This window comes from Rousettus aegyptiacus, unplaced genomic scaffold, assembly GCF_014176215.1.
Source record: "Rousettus aegyptiacus isolate mRouAeg1 unplaced genomic scaffold, mRouAeg1.p scaffold_m13_p_18, whole genome shotgun sequence".
Taxonomy (NCBI): Eukaryota; Metazoa; Chordata; class Mammalia; order Chiroptera; family Pteropodidae; genus Rousettus; species Rousettus aegyptiacus.
The window spans coordinates 22,018,020-22,044,196 of record NW_023416293.1 but is presented as its reverse complement, the minus strand read 5'-3'; the positions used below and the strand labels follow the sequence as shown (position 1 = coordinate 22,044,196).

Sequence of the window (26,177 nt, the reverse complement as noted above, 5' to 3'; positions counted from 1 at the left end):
TGTTGTACATATTAACTACATGTTATGTAAACCATGAAATTATTCCAAAGGGATCATGATAAATATCATATGTATTCTTTAATTTTTCATATTTTCAAGTATTTCAGAAAAGTAGTCATGAGGCACAAGTAAGTCAAAGCTATCTCTGTAATACAATGAAAAGAATTTCCATAACATGTCAAGTTTTGGTATATGAGCTCTGATCTTCTTAGTCATATGTTACAAGTTTATAGCCAAGTTTTCTTTATTTTTGATGCATTTTTTAATTTTCAGTGACATAACTTCTTTGTTTTTCCGCCACCTCAACATGTCTGCCAATATATAAACACAGAATATATTAATATATAACTTACTGAAGAAGCTATTTAAATGCTTGTTTAGATGAAATATTTTTAAAAGGGAATTAAAAAATAATTATTTTATCATTGTGTTTGCGTTTGTAAGTTCAAGCTTTCTGCTTTGGGGTTCTTTCAAAGTCAGACTAGTTTGTATAGAATTACAATGAAAAGTATGTTTATTAGCTATATGAAAGTTATTTTGACATAAGGCATTTTAAATTCCTGATAGATTCTGTACTTATGAAGCAGTATATGTGCTTGCATTAACAATAAAATTTAACACTGTTGCTTTTTCAGAGCACGAAACAGTGGTAAACATGACCCTCCGAGTGAGGGCACTATCTTGCTGGCCTCCACTTCACAAGAGCAGATGTATTTCCCCAAGCGAGAAGGTGAAGGCCCTCATGCCCAATAAAGGATATTGTGCAGGGCTGGTTTACAGAAAACATTCAACAGACAGTGGATGTTTTACACAAAGTACAGTACGTTGTTTGAAACAATTTGGTCATCTATACACTATGCTTAAAATAAACATGATCTGAGAATATGTCAGTTCTTTTTTTCTACCTCCTTTGTTCCACACCCTAGATTTTGTCACCTGCCAAAGTCAAATAAACCTTATCTAAACAGTTGAGATAAGCCCTGAGTCTTACTGGTATGGTCAAATCAGCAAAAGTTTCCAAAAACAGAAATGAAATACAATATCGCCAGATTAAACAGTCTACAGCGCAATCATGTTTGCATTTACAGATTTTATTCCAAAAGGAGTGCAGTGTTGGTATCCATTTTTTTCCCCTGCCTAGACAAGAAGGCGACATACTGACTTTCAAACCAAATGCACAGTTCTCTAACAATTTAACTTGTACAGCACTTATAAACAAGGCCCATAGGTGTATGAAGCCTACTGACTTAATCAGTAACTTATGTTAACCTTGTATAAGCAAGTACACTTGGGATGTGTCAGTCACTGGTGGGTCCTGTATCAGATTCATTTCTGTCCACCAGGAAAGCCTTTCTTTCTGTAGCTAAGTACAAAATCTGTAGAATCATGGAGTTTTATTGTCTCTGTCTACCTTAGAAGTAAACCCCACCAGATTAAACTGCCTGAGAAGAGGAGGTAGTATAAATGAGTGTCATTTCTAAATTATAAGATAGGATACTATAAAAACGAGGTTACTTTCCTTTTTGGGGCATACGCCATTTTAATAGTTGGCTAATAAAGTTTAAACTCTGCAGACTTAGGAAGTGAATCTGCCGGTTTACCACAGTAGCCCCAGGGCTGAGAAGAGTGCCAGGTGCAGAGTGAGAATTCTGTGAATGTTTGTTCAGTGAGTGAATGAATGATGTGTTCAGGACAATACTCTGTTTTCTTCATGGATGAATACAAATGTTTTATAATGATTGCATAATTGCTGATATTTAAAAGCATGTTTCAGAAGTGAATATATTTTGACAAATGGTTCCCTTTCAACACCACGCTGTTTAATTGGCAAATTTTTATTTATATGTAATGGGTAAATGTCATTCCATCACAAGGTGTCATTTTTAAAAAGAATTACTTCTCAAGTACTACTGACATCTGCGCATTTCTTGACCATAGGGTAATTTATACACTACCTGTTGATTTGAAAATCACTTGTTTCCCACTGTTAAGTACTTTAGCTCAGCCTCTAGTACAGCTGAGGGTTATCCACTTGGAATAGATGCGCGATTCTGATGTGCTGTCTGTCATACTTTTAAGGCCCAAGTAATCATGTGATATACACTTTGTTATTTTCTGATTTAAATTTTGTTTTATAAAAGTAATTATATCCACAAAGTTAGACATTTAGAGAGAACTAAGAACCTTCCATTTTTGAGTGCCTGCTGTGGTGACCGTAGTAGAGGACTTACCTGTAGACCTGACAATAATCTTCGAAAGAGGTAGTAACATTAGTATACCCATTTCACATGTGAATAAACACGCAGCTTACGGGGTCTCTCCCAGAGACACGCACCACATAGTCACAGATCCGTGTTTTAAATTCAAGCCTGTGTAAATCTAAAGCAGGAGGTTTAAAGTTTCAAGTAATGTTGGAGAAAAACAAGACTTTTGAGTTATTATTTGAGTAAATTAAAATATCTCAATAAATATGTTAATATATAAACTGAATTTGGGGAGAGAAATAGTAAAGTTAACAATTCTTATGAATATAAGGAACAGAATGCCGCTATTTTAATTTGGAATTAAAAAATGGTATTGGTATATTTGTCATTTAATTTTTTACGATCTTTAGACAATCCAGAATTACTCAAACTGTTGTTCAAGAATTTGTGTGTTTCCCATATATGTTAGAAGTGTGTAGCACCGTGTTTTCTGACAAATTTCGCACAGTGTGGGCATGCCTGTGCTGCGTGTGTGTATGACAAGCCCACACACCCAGGTGCTCAGGCGTGCTTGATGGTAGGCTGTGTAAGGATCGCAAACGTCACATTTCCTTTCATCCTATCATCAAGTGTGAAATGTTCAGATGAACGTGGTACCAAGTATCTTCCTCTTTCTGAGAAATGTAAGTTTTAATTCCTGGCTATGTTAGGTTAAGCTAGGCAAAACCAAACAAAATTTTAAAAATTGCTTGAGTGCATCTTTAAGAAATTTTTGTTAAATAACACGTTTTGACAGTTTTTAAAGTGACTTCCCAGGTGTGCACGTTTCCAGGCTGGGATTAACTCATTAATATTTTCTGACTAGTTAATGGAATGCTGTGTACGTTTCTTGACTACATTGTCATCCAGTTGCACAGTGACAGGTACTGAGCAAAGGTTTCTATGCTTTACTGAGCTTCAAATAAAAACTTAAGAGATAATATTCTAGGCATTTATAACAAACTGTTTTTAAACTTTTTTTTTTCTTTCTTTTCGTGCCTTCCTGGCAGGACAGTTAGGCAGTACTAGAAACTCCTGTAAGTAAAACCTGACAGCTTGCATCCACTATAGATCGTAGGTGTGAAGGAGGAACAGGAGACATTTTTCTCTAGAAATATCTTTCCATTATTCTTTATGTCTCAGTTCCTTCCTTTGTTATCATGTAACAGTTATGCTAACGTGGCACTATTTGCAGCGGATGTCTAGATGGTTGCCCTAGCCAGTGTTTGGCCTTTGCTTTCTCAGGCTTTGCTGCCTTCAGGGGTTTATAGGACCTGTAATGCAAATTCATGACTTGTGGGGTCTCTTTCTTAGAGTTGGCCATTAGGGCTTCTCTCTAAAGGTTCAATCATGACTTTTACTTATTTCACTTATGAGCTTTTTTGGTTTTCGACTATATATAAAACACTCTGACGTGAGCTGATAATATCTAAGACAAGATTTCTGCTACCAGGTTTTAAAAATCTTGGAGGGATAGAGCACATATTTATGTACAAAAGTAGGACTATCTGAAAGGTATCAGATGACTGTATTTATGTTAAGGGCTGGAATCAAAAGGTCAGCAAGGTTTGACCACCATGAGCCATGGCAGGTGTTTGGAGTGTTAGGGAGTATTTCAGAGATTACATAGGCTGGAGCTTGAAACTGTTTGTCTCCATCGTCTATAATCTTCAGTCTCTCCTTCATTGTAGGTGCCCAAGGGAAACTATTCTGGCCAGTGAGACATAAGTAGAAGTCTGCTAAGAATTCATAATTAATAATCATTGCAGTACCTTCTTGTTGCTTTCCTTTTTTTCTTCTTTATTTTACCGGAATGTGAAAGTGATGGATGGAGCTGTGGTAGCTTTTTTTTTTTCCACATGAGGAAAAGACATTTTAAAACCACTAAGTTTTTTGGCACTAACCTTTTTTTCAGTCCCTGAATTAATGCCAACCTATCTCAATTTCGTTTTTCATTATTTACTCAGATATTGTTTTTACAGCTGAAAACAATTTTTAACCAATACAAATATATTTACCCCTTTTGCCATATTATCAAGTGGCTAATTGTCAAGAATTGATTTATATTTTAAATATGCTCATCTCTATAACTAAAGGACTGACATCATTTCCCACTGTAGCCTAAAATGAGCCAACCTTTTAAGCAGGGGACTAAGTTATAAACAAGCATGAATGAATAACATTTCCCCCCTTGCTTAGTCCCTATACCCTTCATTTTACTTCCTAATAGATGGAAGATTTTGGCATTTAGTTCTTATTTATCTTTAATTATACCAGAATATAGATATTCTTTATAATGTTGAGTATTCCTCAACATCATATTGTTTGGTTTTTCTAAACAGAGACAACCACAAATTTAACTGGGTACAAAGAGGGGAATATTTCTGTTATTAGATAAAGGCTTACAATAGAAAATAGTCTGAAAAAGATTCCAAGTTATGGTCTCTCCTTTAGCGTCAGAGTCCCTGAAGTCTTTCAGAGCCCCCTTCGGGGAGTCAGCAAGAACACACACAGCGGGATGATGTGACAGGCTCCTGCTGGGCCAAGCCCGCGGGCGCTGTCTGTCTGGCAGAAGCAGGGTCAGAGGCAGTGCGTGGCTCTGGCATTGTTGCTGCTGAACTCACTGGGTTCTATTCTCAGGAGCTAGTCAAAACGAATTTTTCCCCCTAGAACTTCTATTATTGGGATGTTGGCCTGAATTAGTCTAATTTTCTCAACTTTTTCTTCTTTTTTTAAAAATTTTTGATCTACTTTTAGAAATTCTCTCACATTTATTTTCCATATAGATTGAATTGAGTTATTTTATTTCTATTGCCATGTTTTTGTGTTTGAAGACCATTTTTTTCAATTAAGTTGGTGCAGTGATCCAGGAAGTCGCTGGGCTTGTCTGGGAACATCGTAGTGGCAGTGGAAGTGGTGAGGTGAAGTCTCGTTCTGAGTGGGTGTGGAATGTGGAGTCAGCAGGGCGTACAGTGTGTTGGATGTGGAGTGTGAGCGAAAGGAAGGCGTTAGGGCGGCCCATGTGTGCGTCCGTCTGGTAGGTGGAGTCTCCCTGTGAGACAGGGGAGAGTGTGGATGGAGTGGGTCTATCTGTTAGAGTTCCCAGTGTGCACACTGAGAAGGCTGCTCTTCAAAATGGGGTTCAGGAAGGAGGTTTAGGCCGGAGACGAAACTGGGAGGATTTTACACCCACCATGAGACTGGATCAGATCGCCAAGGGTATGAGTAAGGATCGAGCTCTGGAACCTTCCAAAAATAAGACACTGAGGAGAGAAGGAGCCTGAGAAGTAGGAAGCGTTACAAGTAGGAGGAAAAGGTAAAGAGAGAGAGGCATCCTTGATGCCAAATAAGCACATGTCAAGAGGAAGGAATTACGAGCTGACCGTGTCAAATGCTACTGGGGACTGAGAGATGCACATTTGGATTTCCCAGGATCGAAATTGCTGGTGACCAAGTAATCAGAGAAAATGCCTGATGGGGCGAGACTAAGAAGAAAAGGGCAGAGGAGACTGTGGGGGCAGCGAGTGTTGGAAACCATTTGGAGGGGTTTTACTGCCTTTTATTTATTTATTTTTTTCTTCCTGAATTTTAGTTTCTAGCATCTGTGTTAGAGGCTTCCTGCAGAAGCTTAGAACCTTGCCTATCCTGGCTTAAAAGTGGGAGCGGTAAAAGATGAGCAGAAGCTGGGAACCTCTTTGTTAGGCCCCTTGGTTATAAGTTCATTGTAGCATTATCTGGATACATTATTTGATGGGCAACCATCAAAGTCTTTACCTTTGCTCATGGGGTGGTTAAGATTCCACAGATACTTCTAATTTCTGCCCTGTGGCTGGGCAGTAAAGGTCTGTCTGGGAGTGCTCTGTGTGTGCCCAGTTTGGGGACAAGGGCTGCCTGAAGGTGGGGGTTCTGTATTCAACACCCTGCGCTGCCTATGGCTGCCATGTTTGCAGTGTGGGGCTCTGGCCTGCAACAGTGCTTGCTACCCGTTTGGCCAGAGACTTAATTTCTCAAGAAAATAAACCTGACGGAGTTGGGGAAGGCATTTCTGGTGTGGAGGTGTAGCTGACAGGCTGACACCACTCACCCAGAGCACCCTGTTTCCAGCGCTCCCCCCACCCCTGTGCCTGAGGCTGGACAGGAACCTGGTGCTGCCAGTTCCTTGGCCTTGGGGCTGGCTCTCAGCATCCCCGCTGACAGCTGTTGGTTCAGCCTCTTAGGTCTGTGGCATCAGGTGTGACTAGCTTCCATATTTTGCTGTCATCACCACTTTTCTCTTTCTGCCCTTACGAGTTCCTCTAAATGTAGTTTTAGTGGAACTTAAGGAGACAGAATGGAATGTGTGGTTTTACTCTGCTGTCTTAACCAAAGACACTTCACATCAAAATAAAATGAAGCAATTTGTAAGTCAGGCGATGCTCTTAGGATTTAGACCATCTCTTAGTCATTCACTTTCAACCCTTGTTTCTTGAAAGATCTTTTCCACCTGCCAATTCCATCCTTTATGCCTCCCATGTGCACAAACTCTACCTTGTACGATGTTGTAGTGTAATTACCATTCAATACATTGTGAGCTTCCCTGGATATGGGAGCATATAGCTCCAGATCCCTAAAGTGTTTATACTGCACTTACAAAAGAGATAATAAATATTGTCAGCTGAATTGAATAGCAACCACTTCCCCCTAGCAGGTGAATTTTTTTCATTTCATTCAAGTAGAGTGAAATAGACATTAACTTCACACATATCTTTTTTCCCAATTTTAAAGTATAATGACAAGCTGCTTACAATTACTTATAGAGGTCTCAGAAAATTTTGGTTCCCAGTGGTTAGGATATGATGACAAGCTTGGAGGTCTTTTAAATGAGAGAGGCCTCTGATCTATGTTTCTTTAGATGAGTTTCAACTCAGATAAATGTCTTTGCTTCTCAGCAGTTTGCAAGGCTAACTTTATCTTAGCTGTTCCTGTGGCTTCTGAATTCCAAATGGGGTAAAGATGGTTTCTCTAAGCCCTTGCTCTCTTTCTTACTCTGTCGGTGGGAAGAGGGCACGACTGTAAATACTGGCTGATTTGCACTCATTTTGTGTTTAAGTTTCTACTGACTCTGTCCCCTTCCCATGTACCTTAACCAAAATCAGTGTCAATGGTTTCGCTGTGGGTACCATTGGCACAGTTGAAACTGTCATTTTTCTTTATGCTGAGAATGTTTTCAACCTAATTTGTCTAAAATCTCTCAATCAAGATACCGATTTAGAGAGATATTAGTAAAATATTTTTTACCTATGAATATTAAAAGGATCAGAATGATGATAATGACAACCAGTATTTTCTGAGTGTTCGCTACATGCCGGTCCTCCTTCCAGGCATTTTACTTGTATTTTAATCTTGTAATTTAATTACTTGTAATTTAATCTACTGCAGAAACCCAATAGGGTGGGTATTCTTATTAGGTCCATTACGCAGATGTGGAAATTGAGATGCTCTAGGTTTACGGATGATAAATGGTGGAGCCAGTGTGACTCCACCACCCATTGTGTCCCGCTGCCTTCTAGAGCTATTTGTCTGATGACAATATGATGTTACATATTATTATCTTTAAGTTTTATGTTTTGAGCTATGAAGTTAGCTAGAATGAAGTTAGTTGTTTATGAAAGGACAATTAGGGTAATCTCAAGGAATACTCAGTTTGTTTAGTAAAGTTAGTTCATTTTCAGGAATACTAACCTCAGCCTATTTCAACTTTTCAACATTGAACAAAGATGTTTTTCCAAAGCCTCTTATGTACTTAAGTTCTTCTGGAGGCATGATAATGTAAATATAGAGCGAAGGGTTTGTCTGTATGATTTCTCTGAATATCATGTTTCATATAATCTCTATCACAGAGACTAGGAGCCTTAGCTGATTTATAGGCTACACCTATACCAGAAGTCAGCTTTCCTGACTAGTGCATTTCATCTTTCCACTGAAATACCATGCCTCTCTATGTCCTCTGTGAATTTAGAGCCTAAAAGGGAAGCAAAAATGTCAACAGAATTAGTATATAGTAGACAGCAATAGAGAACCACAAGTTGAGATTTGAATCCACAGAACAACAGCCACGAGTTAGCAACCTGGAGTGTGGACAGCCTCTCAGGTGGCCTCCAAAGATCCCCACCTCCTGGGAATTGTGTGTAATCTCCTCTCCTACGTGTGAGGTGTGCCTAGTGACCTACAATGAATGGAATATCACAGAGATCACTTCCAAGATTAGGTTACAATGAGAAGGTGGCCCCATACGCATGCTCTTCTCACCCCGGGAGAGCCAGCTCCTTACTCTGAACTTGCTCTGTGGAGAGACCCATCTGGCAAGAAACTGAGCCAGACTTTCAGCCCACAGCCAGCGGGGAGCCGAGGCCCTCAGTCTCAGGAGCCAAATTCTGCCAACAGCCACGTGAGCTTGGGAAGGGATCCTCCTGCTTAACTTTCCTATGAAATCTCAGCCTTAGGCAACATGATGGTTGCGGTCTTCTGAGAAACCTTTAGACAAAGGCACCCAGCTCAGCTGCACCTGGATTTCTGATGCACGGAAATTGAGAGATGACATTTGTTTATTGTTTTATGCCTCTAAGTGTCAGTGTAATTTGCTGTGCAGAAGAGGATAACTCATACTCTTGTTAATAAACATCATTATGTTATCTACTTTTGGAGGTCTCTATTAAGGGAAGGGGCCCTCAGTCTCATTGTGGAAACCCTAGATTAAAATAAAAACCAAGATTGGAATTAGGCACTAAGTGTTCCATAACTTAAAACGTTGCATTCAACCAGAGTAATCATATAAAATTGAATTACACCAATAAAGTAAATTACTTTTCTAGCTACTCAAAATATGTGAAACATTTACAAATTTGTCTAATAATTAATAATTTGTGAACTTTGTTCTACATGAGTTTAACATAAGCTCTTAAGGTATGGTCCTCTCCCTTCTGTGCAGTTCTTTGATTGGAAGGACAAATACAGGATTCTTTTTATCGTGGAGACATTCAGACAGATATGTCATGTCACACTCTAGTCTGGGTGATTTAAGTTTAGAATTAGAAGCGTGTCCCACATTTCCGGTGTTGAAGAAGGTGGCTATGGAGAACACATTACTAGCAAAGACCAAGCGTCCAGGGAATGTAATACAGGTGTGACCGTCACTTACTTGTGTACCTGTGTGTACAATGTCATGCACCCAGCATACAATTATTTCCTATGTCGGGTCTGTAATCCCAGATTGTTTTGAATTGCTCTTTATGTAATTATTTTTATGTAATGCAATATTTTAAAATAAAAAGAAAATCGTTTTTTGTTTGAATATTTAGAGATATTTTTAATATCTTAGGTTAAATTAAGTTGGCTATTTGAGTTCTAAAATAGGCTGTTTCACTCTTCATGTTCAACATGGTTTAACGGATCTCAGCGAATATGTACCAGTGGTCATGAAGAGAAGAGCTATTTAGGGTCTCACATTTTGATTATTGTAAGCAAATGTTTAATGCTGAACCTAATTTTAATCTAACACATCCTCAGCTCTGTCGCTAGTTTCTAACCGGTGTGTTCACAGATAATATGCATTTTAAAATTAATTAAATAAATTATTCCAAAGCTTCTTGAATTAACCCTTTTAATATAAAATTGCTGATTTTCTCCATATAGTAAACATATGTTAGAAACATAGTCATTATCCCTCTTGATAAAGCCTCAGGGAACAACCTTTGTGTCTTGATCAAATACACATAGCCTGTTCGTAGAAAAACCAGAAAGTGTATTTGTATTTCTATTTCCATGTCACAGTTTTGGCATTTTATAAAAATTTTAAGCTTAAAAATAAAATTGTTGTCCATTTGGGCCTGGGGTGATTATTAACGCAGGGTCATGTGCAGGTCATTTGAAGAGAATGGTGAAAACCTCCACGTGTTCTGACCCTGGAAAGTTAACGTATTTTACAAGTAAATGAATCATCTCTTAACGTGCAGAAAAGGCCGGCACTTCCTCTCAACACCTCCTTTGTCCTCACGCCCTTCTACATAAAACAGAACAGATGCTTCTTGGTTAAATTGAAGTAATATTTATGTATGTGATAGGAAACTAATTAAAACTGCTTTATAGACCTGCAAGGGAGTGGAGGGCAGGAAACGTGATGAATCCTAGACAATGATGGGTGTTCCTGTGTGTCTCAGCCAAGTGTAGGAAATGAGTGTGCAATGTTGGGGCTCTAATCACATTAGCATGTAGTGGAATATTAGTAAAATAATCAGAATTAAAGATCTATCACTGACTATCCTAAATTTTTATTTTACGTTCTGAAATCTCAGTCTAATGTTTAATAGTTTAAATACAAAATAAAAAATATAATTAACAGCATCCATAGCTGTATGTCAGGCTATACCTTTAGTTCTAAAAGTTCATCAGTCAGGTCAAGACTGCCAACCCTTAATCGATGCAGTTGGAATTTTTCTCTTTGGTATGTGAGGACACTAAAACAAACAGAAAGAAGAAAAGAAACTTTTTAAACTTTGAGTTAGATAATAAGGCTTATTAAGGGCTAGACAAGTTGAACTTTTGTGAAAACTTGAAGAGGGAAATAACTGTAAGCAACCACGTGCCATATCTTTTTACTTGCTTCTCCATTTGGTCCCCACAAAAACCAAAACATTGCTAGAATTTTCTATCATTTCATTCTCCTCTCTCCCCCATAAAGAAACTAAAACTTGTCGTTAAGTGACTTACTTGAAGTAATGTAGCATAAACAAATATTTAAATTTAAACCAAGCAAAGTTTGATTCCATAGCCTCTATTTCTTCCACATCAATAAACTATCCCATAAAAATTATATTCTCTTTAGAAGAAATAAAGAGACTATCATCTTCATATAATCTTGGTACTCAGGTGTTTTCTTCTTGAAGTAGGTGGCAGTGTTGGACATAGAATTAAGAAATTTCTGAGTATCCTTTTCCTTCAGTCTTTTCCACATTTAAAAAAGTTACACACACACACACACACACACACACACACACACACACACACACACACAGTTCCTTAGCACAGCCATAACAAGAGAGCTGACCAGGGTGGTCTACCCACGACCAGGTGTTTGCAGGTTTTTGTGCCCAGGTAATTGAGCATAGTCACATCTAATAACTCCAGTTTCAAATAATTGTTACTCAAGTAACTGTTAACCCACCTACTAAGCTAATATAGTCACTGAATTCTAAAATTCACTTTACATCTGTTAGGTACATAAGTGAATGTATTATCTTATTTCTTTGATTTTAGAATTTTATCAATTGAAAGCTTACCATTTACCTAATCACACATTTTACGAGAGGGAGTGCTAGAACACACCATTGAAAATTTAGTAAAATGTGAACTTTTGTTTGAGTTCTGGTTTCTGAAATGTTAAAATGTGCTTTTTATATTGAGAAATATGGTGCCACAATACCATTAACTTTTCCTAAATTTATGTTTTACCTTTATTTCCCATCTAAAACTCATCATTGCACCCATTCACTTGCTAGTATCTAATCTTGCTCGTTTTCAGCTACCTAAGCAGGACTACATTTTTCTGTCAGAACTGCTGATTCTCATTGAATTGTGTTAGCATCTCTCAAGTGCAAAGCCAGCTAAGCCAACATTGTGTGGAGAAATAAGTGTTGCTTTCCATTGAGATTTCCAATGGATTATTAAAAATAAGGTTTCATGGATTAGAAACTTGTGGCCATATGCATCTATGTTTAGGACCATGTGACATTTATTAAGATTTATTCTTAGGTACCAGATACTGCATGATATTAAAAGATGAGGATCCTCAGTATATTCACAAGTAAGGATTCATGTGGGGAAACTTGTAGGAAAAATATTATGTTTTTAAATGATAGCTAAAGGCAAAGGACAATTGTATCTTTTAAGAGTTTTGACTTGATTATGAATGATTTTATTGTGCTTCTTTTCCTTGTTCCCAGAATGAAATTGTACACTAAATTGACTACTAGCATTTCTTTCATAGTTTTCCCATCAATCTCTTCCTATATCACCAAAGGAATGTAGAAATACTGGATTATTAGCTAATGAATTTCAAAGTCAGAGACCTTTGGGTTCATTGTAAGATTTTTTTTAAGGGGTGGACTCTGCACAAATCCAAAGAGAGTAATTTCATGCATGAACTTTCTTTATTTGAGTTTTATGAATTTTGTTACATTATTTATAGCCATATTACTCTAGTGATTTCATTTGTTAATCCCTTTTATTTAATTTTTGAGATATAGTCAAAGTTAGTTGGGCTGTGTTTTCACCACTTTGGAACATTAAACTGACATATTTTTGCCTTACATGGTTCAAGGAGTGAAAAGATTTGTCTGAGCACCTTAATTAAATTCTTAGATTGATATTTGAAACCTAATTTTTTTAGAAATGGAGATAGTGAAATATTTAGTGTGGGTATATCATATTCTACTTGCTATACTATTTGTTGGTGAATCTGGGCTGTGTTACCAGCTCCAAATAGAAATGATAAATTATCTTGGTTAGAATTTTCATCTATCATATGCTTCAATTCCTTACTTGTCTTTTGTAATTCTTTTTTGGGATTTTGCCAGAGTCAGCTAGAAAATGTCTTGTGTACTTTAAGCTTTGAGAGAAAAGACATTGTAAAATGACTCAATTGTCAAAACATATCTAATCAATTTGTGATTATCCACTTCGTGATTTTTCTTCCAGAAATCTTTAGTCCCACAAGAGCTTCATTGGCTGCTTGGCACAAATCTGGTCAAGGCAAATTCACCTTATTTCTAGCTAATATGTATGTGGGTTATGCAGAATGCTTTTGATTAACCTATGTCGAAACTGAGTTATAAAACACTTTGAAATACAATACATCTCCCAGGCCCCAAAAAAATGTGTTTAAGAACATACTCCCAGTTTTTGACAATCTATTCTACTTCTTCCTTGTTTCTGCATGGGTAGTTTGTATAATAAGACTAGGTTTTTAAGGGTGCATCTTGCTAATCTTAATACCATGATCAAAGAATCATTCTTTTCTTCTAAAGAAATTTAAAGAGTTATAACAGTAAACACATCTATCATTTCTGTATAAAGTCCATCAGTTTAGTAATTAGAATTAACCTTTGTCTTATGCCTTTAGGTAAATTGACAGATATGAGCATTTAGTGTAAAACTAGAATGTGGCAGTAACAGAAATGATAGGCCTGATTTTCTGATATGAAGCAAATTTTTCAGATTCATGCAGTTGGTCCTTGAAAGACACAGTTTGCCTTTGGGCCATATTTATGAGCTTTTATATTTACAGAGCAAGTGAACTTTTTGATGCTTTACCCTTGCCCCTGCTGAAATTCCTTGGACGTGGTCTTTGAAGTGGGACAAATGAATGGATTAAAGTTAGATCCCCTGCACCCCCTCACTACTGGGTCATGAACGCTGTTTTGGGGAGGGTCACCACTGCTCACAGTAGCCAACATCTTTTCACAGCTGGCTTATGGCAATTTATATTCTTTCTTTTGTCTTTTTTTTTTTTTTATTACAGCTGTTGTGAACTTGGACAATTCTGTGGTTGATCTGGAGACTCTTCAAGCTCTATATGAGAATGTGAGTAATAGAAGGACATTTAAGTGTGAGTATATAATACATACACAATATCGTATATATCTAGGCTCGTTGTTTTAATCAGGAAATTTGATCTGGGTGCACCGAATTTATGTAAGTATATATTTGTTAAGATGCTTCTGAGAAACATTGGACAAACGTGCAGTTCGTAGTTTTAAAGACTGTGATTCAAAGCATGCTGCATGCAAGGTCATTCATATTCCCTCTTTTTAACCATAAAAATAGTGGACACTTACGTGGAGGTTCATTTGAGCCGAGTACTGTTCTATGCGCTCATTTAATCTGCACATGAAAACTATAGGAAGATATTATAATTATTTCCATTTTACACAGAGGAGTTTTAGGCATGGAGAGGTTAAGTGACTTGTTCAAGGTCACAGAGCTAGTGTTGTGGCATAGCTAAGATTTAATCCATTCTGGCTCCATTTCTCTAAACTGCAATAGTTTATTACACTAGGGAGCAGGACATTCCGACTTTCTTCTAGTAGCACATTTTCATAAGAAGTTGGCAGGAAAAGAGTAAGGTATCAGAGGATAATGACCAGAGATTGACCAGAGAATGACCAACATAATGGTGTTGTCCAGGCCTTTGGGAAATGTGACCTGTGCAGTGATGTAAGAAATGGTTTCAGCTAGGCATGGCATTAAGTAATATTGATTAACATTCTAAGAAAGCGATTCTCTTTTCAGTGCTTTCTCAGCGCTTTTGGTTATATCTATGAAAAAATCTCAGGACGGCTCTGTTCTGTCTTTGATATCCTGGGGTTCTTTTAAGATTCTGTTTCTCACCTCACCTGTGCTTTACCTGGTATTTAAGCTTTTGTGTCTTTGGGGGCATGGCCTCTGTTGTGCGTTGGCTTTTCCGGTCCCAAGTCAAAGAATTCTAGGAGACACAGGCCGTGGACAAGATGCAGACTTTCTCCCTGACCACTCCCTGGGGACAGTGTGCTCAACCTGCTTGTTTGTCCACTCATGAATTTGGTGCTTTTTAAACATATGTGTATACATGGTCTCTCCTGTGAAATTGAAATCTTCATAAGAGAAAATATTTACGGGATATCACACAGAATCTACAGATCAAGTATAGAGTGTTTTTTTTTTTTGGCAGTATTATATTCATATGATATGATTCCTTTATTATTTTTTTGTGTGTTACTGCTATACATATTTTCTTTATGATTACCATGGGATTAATTAAATATCTCACAGTTGTTATAGTCTAATTTATACTATTAACAACCTAACTTCAGTTGCACTAAAAAACTACACTTTTCCTTTCCTGCTCCCCACATTATGTTATTCATATCACAATTTACATATGTATCTATTGTATATACATGAATTTTTCTAATTATAATTTTAATGCCTTTATGTTTCTAACTTTTATATTAAAATTAAAAGTGATTTTCCCACGACTGTTAGAGTAATAAAATATTCTCTATTTGTCTATATATTCGCCTTTACCGATGAGCTTTATACTTTCTTATGCAATATGTTGTTTAGTGTCTTTTCATTTGAAGTTGAAGAACTCTCTTTAGCATTTATTGTAAGACATTTCAAGTGGTGATAAACTCCCTCAGCTTTTGTTTGGGAAAGATTTTTTCTCTCCCCTTTATTTTCAGTTTTGTCAAGTATAGTATTCTTTGCTGGCATTTTTTTTTCTTTCGGTACTTTGAATATAGAATCTCATCCCCTCCTTGCCTACAAGGTATTAGGCTCATAAATCTGTTGATTGCCTTATGGGGGTTCTCTTGTTTGTGATAAGTCACTTTTTTTCACCACTTTCAAAATTTTCTATTTGACTATTTACACTTTGATTATAATGTGTCTCAGGGTAAGCTTCTCTGTATTAAAATTGTGTGGGGTTCTTTAAGCTTCACGAATTTAAATATCCATTTCCCTTTTAAGGTGTGGGAAGGTTTTAGACATTATTTGTTTAAATAAGCTTTCTGCCTCTTCCTCTCTCTTTTCTAGCGACTGGGACTCCCATAATATGTATATTGGTTTGCTTATCATGTCTTGTAAGTCTCTTAAGTTATCTTCACTTTTTTTCATTCTTATTTCTTTGCCTTTCCTGCTGAATTATTTTCAATGACCTGTTTTTGAGTTTATCAGTCTAGTCTGATGTTGAATCCATTTTTCGAGTATTTTAGTTAAGTTATTGTATTCTTCAGCTCCATGATTTGTGTTTGGACCTTTTAAATATTTTACCTCTTTTTTAAAATTCTTATTTTGTTTATGCATCATTCTCCTGAACTGTGAGCATCTTTAAGATAGTTATTTTGAATTCTCTAATGGGTAAATCACTTACCTTAATTTCATTAGTGTTGGTTCCAGATTTGTCTTGTTCTTTGATTTGTAACTTATTTTCTTGTTTCTTTATGTTCCTTGACTCCTTGAGTTGGTGTTTGTGCATAAGATAAAACATTCTGTTTTTGTACAGAAGACCCTCACCAATCTCTTCTCCAAAGATTTTGAATATTCTCTCAAACCTTTATGTTGCTTTTATCTTTGTTCATAGAGGGTCCCAGTTATCTCAAATATTCTGGGTCTCATCAGTCTTCTGAGACAGGCAAACTAGAACATGGCCCCTTGAGAAATTGCTGAAAATGTTGAGATGCTAGATGCGTGTCCAGCTCCTTTGCTCCTCAGAAAGAAACAGGGAGCTAGAGTTTATTGCCTATTTTCTCTGTGCTGAATCAGGGGAAGGAGCTGTGGCAAGTGTATGCATGCATGTTCAAACTGCTGCTTGGTTGCCTGAACTTCCCAGGGGACTAGCAAATACTAGACCCGGTCAGCTGTCAGAGGCAAATGAGTTAGAAGCCAATCATTTTGGTAACAGACATAAAAGTTGGGGTGTAAGATATAGAGTTCAACTCCTTCACTTCTCAGGGAGAAGCTGGGAGGTAGAGTTTTCTGCTCACTCCCTGTGCACTGAGAAGGAGCAATGACAAGTGTCTGTACTCTTGTTCCAACTGCTGTACCCCATGGGACCAGTGAATGGTGTACCTCATTAACTCTCAGAGACAAACAAGTTAGAAGCTAGGCCTTTGGGTGTAATAGCAAGAAAAGTTGGAGTGCTAGATGTGTAGTTCAAAATCATCACTCCTCAGTGGAAGCTTGATGCTGGAGGTTTACTCCCTCCCAATTATATGGCACTATGCTGGTGGTGGAGATTATGACAAGAGTCTATCTCAGTTTTTCCTACCAGTTTTAGGGTGGCTTGTTATGCACCTGGATTATAGGAGCTCCTCATTCAGTTTCTAGATTTCTCACAAATTGATAAATGTGTTGTTGAATGGTATGCCCATTGCAGCGAAGGAGAGTCCAGAGACACATTCTACCATCTTGCTGATATCACTTCCTCTTCTTTTTGTTCCTGAACATCAGATTTCCCTTCAGTATCATTTTCCTTCAGCCTGAGGAAGTGTATTTTATATTCTTCGAATGCAGATCTTATCATAGTGAATTCTCTTCATTTCACCTTCATTTCTAAATGACATTTACACTGGATATAGAAATCTGAGTTGACAATATTTTTTTGGTCCATATTAAATATTTTATTTCCCCTTGGCTTCCACTGTTTCCCATGGTAACATTATGCTATGCCTAGGCATTATTTTCTTTGTGTTTATTTTTTTGTGTTATTGAGACTGGTGGACTTTGATTCTATATATATTTTTCATCAGATTTGGAAAACTTTCAACCTTCCATCCTTCAACTTCAGAATATTTTTAATATTTCTCTCAGTCCTTTCCTCTTGGTTTCCAAGAACACATATTTTAGACCTTTTGATATTTTACACAGGTTTCTGAGACTCATCATTTATTTTTCAATCTTCTCTCTGTTCATCATATTGGATGCTTTAACTGACTCTTTACTATGTTATCTTTATTTTGCTATTAAACCCATCCAATGGAAAACCTTTATGTTCAATATTGTTATTTTACATCCTAAATATTGTAATTTTTCATTTGGTTATTGTTAATAGTTCTGTTTTGAGATTTCTTTTCTTTTTACTAATTTTCAGTGTATTTTCCTCTACATCAATGGTCCCCAACCTTTTTGGCACCAGGAACTGATGATCCAATGAGAATCTAATGCCTGACATTCTAAAGTGGAGCTAAGGTGGTGACGCTAGCATTAGGGAGTGGCTGCAAATACAGATGAAGCTTTACTCACTAACCCACTGCTGTGCAGCCTAGTTTCTGACTGGCCAGAGACCAGTACCTGTTCTCATCCCAGAATATGGGGACCCCTGCTTTGCATCATTGATCATAGTTATAACAGCTGTTTTAATGCCTTTTTATGATAATTTGAGCATGAGTCATCTTAGTGTTGGCATCTAAGGAACTGGCATCTATATCCAGTTAGCATATATAAATGAAAATAAATTTTCATTTATTTTCCTGTGAAAGCTGGTCACACTTTTCTGATTTTTGTATATAGATTAATTTTGTAATGTATCTTGGACAACATACTGTACCGTTTATACTCAATTATTTTTTTTCCTGGAAAAAAAACATTTAAATAAGTTTAGTACTCTTTCTATTGTACTACGAGATATACAGTCTGTTTTTATTGAAAAAAATAAGTTTATTCATTTCTGGAAGCATATATTCCCTAGCATTATATTTTTCAAACTGGATTCAGTGAAACACTATTTTTTTTTCTGTAAACCATAGTCAAAAATGTGTTAAATGATCAAATAATTTGAGGAAACTATTACAGTTAAAAATAAGACTGCTGAGAGTTATAATATATGCCTAATTAAATGGTAGTTTCAGGTGAGGGACTTTTATAACTGACTCCTTCAATTCAATTATTAATGTAGTGAGAACAACAATAGGATATAGTTTTGTAAAATGTACCCATTAGTGCAGTTGAAATAAAACTAGACTTTCAGAAAGATACCTATTATATAATGCCAAGGAAAGTATTTATTATGTACTTATAATTTAGTATTGTTACTCTTTTAACTTCTACAAAATAATTGAATATGTAGCTCTTTTGTGTGGTCTTTCTACTTACAGATCTTGCCATAAGAATTATTATATGAAAATATCATCTTAGTATTTTAGGATGCTTATTATAATAATTGTATATAAATCATCATTATGATAAGTCAGTATAGGTAAAGTCCTTAAATATAGTGTTTTCTAAAACAGATACATTTATATTTTTTAAACTATTCTGTGCTATTGAGAAAAAAAATCAATTTGAGAAAAGTGGAGATAGCCCAGAGTGGCAGATGTAATTTAAATATTTTGTTATTTAAAAGATGACATATTAAGTAGAGATTGCTGGAGATATGGAAGAGAAGCCAGCTGGATATCTCAGAGATGTCTCATCTGAGGTGTGGGCAATCCTGATATACTTAAGGAACAGCGGGAAGGCCCGCATGAAATGGCATGAGGGAGGGGAATATAGTTGGAGATAATCAAAAATGTATTGAAAGGATCAGCTCCTCTGGAGCCTTGTAAACCTTTGTAAGATTTTGACTTTTCCTCTGAGTAAAATGGAAAGTTAATATAAGGTTTTGATTGGAGGATTCATGTTTTAGAAGGAAAGCTCTGAATGCCGAAGAATAGATCATGGGGAGGCAAAGTGGAATGTCAGAGACTGATAGGAGTAAGATTTGATAGTGTTTGGACCATAGTAGAAGCAGTGGCGCTGATGAAAAGTGCTTAGATTCTGGGAATATTTTTGATGAATAGGTTAACAGAATTTGCTGCTGGCTTACATGTGAACTATGGTAAAGAGGAATCTGGAGTAGTTTCAAGAGTCTTGGCCCAAGCAATGGGGTCAGCATTAACTGGTATGTGGAAGAGGTTTGGTGAAGAATTGGGAAGTAATCTGTTCTGGTCATGTTAGATTTGAGTTATTCATTCAAGTGGATATGTGGATATAGGCAGAAAGTGGGAGGGACATGGGGCTCTGAGTTTTAGATGGGCTGCCAATATGGGTCCAATCTCAGGAAAGAAACCACAGAATAATGTAAATGGGGAAGTTTACTATAATGAATGAGTAATCTGTGACAGGAGAGCACAAGGATATAAAGGTGACTCTAATTAGGACCCTAGATCTAAAGGAGAGTGCCCAAGGAAGGATAAAGTTGGAGGGAGGCTCCTTCCTTAAGGCTGTGGTACAAATTTTCCTCAAGGTGGGGTGGCTGCAGCCGCCTTGTTAGCCTGGGCTGTAGCTGGTCCCCAGGACTTTGGTGATCAGGAAACAAACTTCTGTTTGTTTGCCACAGCTGTCGGTGGGCATGAAGGAGTCAGGGTATTGCATGGAGCGTGAAGCCCAGAGTTTATAGTGTCCATGTTGCGAGAGCCCAGGAAACAAGCCCCAGGTGAGTCACAACTGGTGCAGATGCATGTTGTCTATGTAGGGAGTGAAGAGGTTGCTGGGCTTAGGCTAGAACTGCAAGGTTGCCAAGAGACTGCATGCTCTGGGTGTGTACTGTGGCTGGACCAGGAGTCCCCCAGCTGTTCTTACACACCCACACTGCTGATAACCTGTGTAGCAGCTGGATGAAAAATCAAACACCTACACACCAGAACCAGGCAGAAGAGCCTCCTTCCTCCTCCTTTAGTGCTCCTCCAGCATCTCCTACTGGCAAAGCTTAACACTGTTCATTATAAAAGGAGGAAATTCTAAGAGCCCTTACCTCAGAGTGGGTTCCCTGGGGGTAGATTGAGGCCTGAGAGTCAAATAACTTGCACAGAAGGTAGAAAGTGTTGAGGTATAAGGAAGTATGCTCTTATTTGACATGTAATGCACATGTAACTTCACTCCATATGATCTGAATCTTGCTCATGCGAAGGTCTCCAGAAGGAAGAATGAATGATATGTACATGCTCTGATTTGGCGTGATATCTCTCTGGAAATTTTTCAAACTTTATTATTTTGGTACAACTGTAATTATTAATTTCATGTCTGAAACAATTTTTAAAAGGTATCTAAGTAGAAACATAATTTTGCCTTAATAGTTTAATAATGGTATTTGAGGGAACGTGTAAATTTTATCTAGAAAATTTTATCAAGACAAAATGGCATTTAATGTTTAAATTTTTATTATCAAATATATGAGGAATGATCTCATTTAGCGATCCACTGCTTATCCTTGCGGACAAAAAAAAAACATAGCTAACTTGAATCCTTTACTATAAATACATGCTTTCTTTTTCCAGATGCTTAAATGTCATTGGACTGTTTGAAAGTAGTTATATTTGATCTCTGTGAAACAGATGGAAGTAGTTGTTATGCAAACTTTATTTAGAGTATGGTCTTTTTTTTTCTCCCCTGATTGCATATATTTGGCATTGAGCTTTCTCTTCTAGATGTGAATGAATTTTGAGCAGTCTCCAAATCTAAACACACCTAATTTCAAAAAACACAATCCTGAGGGCCCAATTCCTGTTTACTAAGGAACTAAAATCTTGTGAAACCACATAGTTACTAAATGCAGAACATCCTACTGAGTTTTTAAAACCAAAAATCTTTATAGTTTATTCAGGGTTATTGGCTGTTATTGAGTTCAGATAATAAAGAGTCTTAATAAGCAGTATATAACATATAGTTTGTTAAATATATCTTTTGCTTCCAATTTTTAATATGTAATTCTTATGTGGTATGGTGAGTTTGTGAGTGGGTGGGAAGTGATGGACTATGGAGGTAGGTTCCACACTTGAGGTTCCTTATTCTTTTTTTTAGTGTGTGGTTAACATCAAATTAGAAATGTGTCTGTAAAAAATGTCCTTGTGTAGCTATTAGTTAAATTGTGTTTTTCAGATAATGGTTTGATTTTTACTTTATTTTATATTAAAGAAACAAAAAAATATCTTAAAAAATTAAAATAAAATTAAACACTGGAAGTAAATCCTATTAGAAGTTCAGTTGAACAAAATCTAAAAAAAAAAAAAAAAAACAAAGGGAAAAAATCTACAACCTATTGTAGTTAAACAGCTCTAATCCAAGTAGGAGAAAAAAAGCAGGTAGGGTGGAAAAAATGAGAGATTTAAATTTACGCTTCTCAAGATTGGATTTCAGAGGCATGTTTTATAGTTTTAGTAATCTTTGCTTAGGGTGGTAGTTAACATACCATAAACTTTAGAAGAAGGATATAGCATATGTCACATGATAGCATCCTCAAACGTGTATACTGTATTGCATTAATGAAAATGAATTGGATTAATGATCTGTGTTCTTATAACTTCCTAGAGGTATTTAACTGATTCATATGTTAAGCTACATTTAATCATTAGTTTCTGTGAACAAGTGTGAGAAGAATATTGACTTTCTCCACAGAGCTATTTTAAAATTACCATATTCTCAAGTTTGTTTCATTGACTTGGTTCATGGAATCCCTCCAGATATGCTTATTTCAAACTATAAATGTACTTAAGGTGAATTTCAGAATTAAAAAAGAAAAGCTTTAGATCTTGAATCACTTACAGGTAAACTCTACAGAGTTAATGAAAACCAGAGATACTTCTTTCTTGTACATCTAAGATGTGATTTTGCCTGCCGAATCACAAAATCAGCAAGTCATTTCTGATAACTATGCTTCTTTTAGATAAACCAGCTATCTCCAGTGAATTCCTGGACAGTGAAAGTTAAAAAGATTAACACTACTGCACTGGAAATATGAGGAAATAAGTGACATGAAATTGTTCATATACATTTTTCATCTTGTTTCAATATAAGACTGTAATTTGATTGGTGACATCCAAAAGGTTGATATATTAAAGAACAGTTAACATTTTTCTATTCATTGTTGGTTTGTAGAGTTGACAGCTGTTTACTATTTGCAGGTAGTTACTCTGAGCACTTCTTTTTCACATTGATTTTTCAGTTTTTCATGGTCTGGATATGCAAAACTGTGGCCTCTCCTTTTTACCTTCTTGCAGCAAGCTCCTGTTTGTCCTCCAACCACCTGGCGTCTCTGTTTCTCAAAGTTGCCTCAATCTCACTGCTGGGACAGCATTGACAAAAGCTGTTCTTCCAGGCAGGAAATTTCTACCATTCCTCTTAGGAAACATTACTGAACCTTCAGTTCTCATCCCTTCCTTCCTTAGGAATTCTTCCCAGTTACGAATCCACCTCTTATAGACTCCTAAAGACCTCACCTACAAAGCACTTAGCCTAGATATTCCACATACACTCCTCTTTATTTTTGTCCATTCCAATATCATGAAAGTTCCATATCTGCTTTTTTCCTTAATATTGTATTAGTTTGGCACATAGTACATATTACAAAAAATTAACTGAATGAATGCAAATGGTTATTTATGATAATAATAACACTAGCCTTGACAAGTTCTCTTAAGTGGATTATATTTTAAAATATTAAAGTTTTACACCAAAATTAACTCAAAATGGATCAAAGACCTAAGTGTAAGACCTGAAACAATAAACTGCATACAAGAAAACATAGATATTAAACTCATGGACCTTGGATTTGGAAAGGATTTTATAAATTTGACCTTAAAAGCAAGGGAAGTAAAGGCAAAAATAAATGAATGGGACTATATCAAACTAAAAAGTTTCTACATAGTAAAAGAAACCATCAACAAAAAGAGACAGCCAACTAATGGGAGAAGTTATTCTCAAACAATGCCTTCAAGAAGGAGCTAACATCCAAAATATATAAAGAACTCATACATCCAGCAACACAATCCAGCAAAAAATGGGCGAAGGACCTGAACAGACACATCTTCCAAGAAGACATACAAATGGCCAATAGACATATGAAAAGATGCTAAACTTCACTAGCTATTAGGGAAATGCAAATCAAATCCACAATGAGACACCACCTCACAGTTCTAAGAAGGCTTATCATCAGCAAGACAAGTAATAATGGGTATTGGAGAGGTCGTAGGGAAAAAGGAACTCTCATACAGTGCTGATGGGACTGCACATTGGTACAGCTACTATGGAAAACAGTATGGAGGTTTTTCAAAAACTTAAGATGAGAATTACCATGAGACTAGCAACCTCTTTTCTGAGTATCTACCCCCCAAATTTGAAACATTTATCCAAAAATATATACACACCCCAATGTTCATTGCAGCATTATTCATGGTGACCAAGACATGGAAATAGCCCAAGCCCAAGTGTCCTTTGATAGATGATTGAATAAAGAGGATGTGGTACATATGTATAGTAGGATATTACTCATCTGTAAGAAAAAAATGAAATGCTGCCATTTGTGACAATGTGGATAGGTCTTGAGATTATCATGCTAAGTGAAATGTTAGAAAAAATTGAGAACCATGTGATTTCATTCGTGTGGGATATAAAACTGAAAGCAACAAATGAACAAGACAAACAAACAAACAAAACCTCATAGATGCAGACCACAGTTTATGGTTACCAGAGGGAAAGTGGGGAGGGGGGGCTTATAAGGATAAAGGGGATCTCCTGACAGAAGGAGATTTAACTTTGGGTGGTGAATATACAATGCAATATAGATATGATATGTTATTGAATTATATACTTGAAACCTATACAATTTTATTGACCAATGTCACCTCAATAGATTTAATTAAAAAAGGATAAAAAAATCAAGGTTTTGATCATTATTTTAACAATGGCATACATTTCAAGTGAGAAAGAGTAATGCGATCAGATGTTCTATAAAGTAAATTTGAGAATTATGTTTACATTTACATTTGAATCAAAGACTGTCACCATTGTGACTGAAAGCCCATGTCTAATGGTGTATTACAGAATCTATTACCCCAAGTGAAGTTCAGTTTTTGAGCTGCTTGGATTAAAGTCTCACTGTTTTCTCAGCATTCACCTATTTAAGGTTACTGTCTTCCTTATGTGTCAAGGAAAGAGACTTAAAGAAAGATTGTAAATAGAACTCTATGGCACTTTTTTTCTGCTCCTGACCTTCTTTTCCTCAACCAACCACTCATCTTGTTTTAAAATACATAGATCCTTGAAATTTACCATGCCGCTCAACATTGCAACATTTGCTCTTTAGGCTACCAGTGTTAACACTTGCCTTTTTCTTTTTCAGTCGCTTTCATAAATGAGCTGCCTGCAGAAGAATGAGTCATCCTGGATGGGTACCAGTTAGGCGAGGCCATTAATTCTCAGTATATCCAGTGCTTCCTTAATCTAATAACTATTTATAATGTTTTCTTTACCATTCTTAAAATAAGTTGATGGATATTCAGTGTATGTACATATATAATAAATTAAACCATCTAGTATCTGTGCTATAATATAAAGCAGAAAAACAAAGTAATTGATATCATATCCATTTAATTATGTAAGTACTTAGAAATGATTGAACCAGAAGATATAATGAAATATATATTTGTCCTTTTATTTATAATCACCTTCAATACAGCAACTAGATATGGCTTTATCACCACTAATAGGATTTTCCAAAATGACAAATACTGAATAAAGCTGAAGTCAATGTTTTCTCCCAAATATGCCTGGTGGCTCTATTTTTGGAAAACTTCATACGTATTATAGTGTTTAATATTTAGTTAAGTATTAAAATAATGTATATAAAATAGTCTATATTAATACCTTGAAAAATACTTTGTACTTACATATTTTCTTTCCCAACTTATGTTTTTGTACATAGTACACTTCTAGGAAATATGCTAGTATCTCTACCCCCTGAAAGGAAAATATGCTTCTTTAGGGCAGCTAAAATACACATAAAATTAATGATAAGATTTCAAGTGCTAACATTTAAGGAAATAATAGTTTAACACAAAATATTAGGTACTTTAAGTTCAACTCCTAGAAAAGATTATAAGGCTGAGTTGTTTTAGGGAGGGGAGATACGGCATCCATCTGTTACTTGGAGCACAAATATTGCTTGAAGGTGTCAGCTGCAGATTGTCATCACCAATTCAACACCACAAGGAGTCCCCAGATTAGGGTGCATGAAGGGAGAGAGACTTTATTCAGTGTAACCAGCTGCGCTCTAAAACAGCTCGTCTGTGGAACAGCTCAACTGTGACACAGCACAGCTGTGAAACAGCATGGCTATGAAACAGCGTGGGTGAGATTGCTCCGGTGAAGGAGGTTCCAGTGTCACAGCTCCACGCTGGCACGACACCACTGCACTGCTCTGGTGTTATAGCTTGGACTGGGGAAACACAGTCTTCAATGACACTGAACGTGTCCTCCACCCCAGTAGAGGTGAAGCTAGCTGATATAGACAAGAGTTCCTGTTGCCAGTCCTTGATGGTCCATTCTTATGCAAACAAGGACTCCAAATCCTCCCATTTTGATTGGTCCAAAAAAAAAAAAAAAACCTGT

The 26,177-nt window shown here is 36.5% G+C and overlaps 1 protein-coding gene across 6 annotated transcripts in view; it reads left to right on the top strand.

Moving 5' to 3' along the window:
- Positions 1–26,177, top strand: part of FMN2 (formin 2) — a 371,091-nt gene that overhangs the window by 190,185 nt on the left and 154,729 nt on the right. For 5 of the 6 annotated variants that reach the window (XR_004955481.1, XM_036235636.1, XM_016129861.2 and 2 more), the window contains exon 8: positions 13,798–13,859. Coding sequence is in view for 5 of the 6 variants with exons in the window: in XM_036235636.1 (XP_036091529.1) it covers positions 13,798–13,859 (62 nt within the window). In the remaining variant the exon portion in view is untranslated. Of the gene's footprint in view, positions 1–13,797; positions 13,885–26,177 lie in introns of all 6 variants that reach the window. The other variant, XM_036235638.1, reaches the window with a different exon arrangement.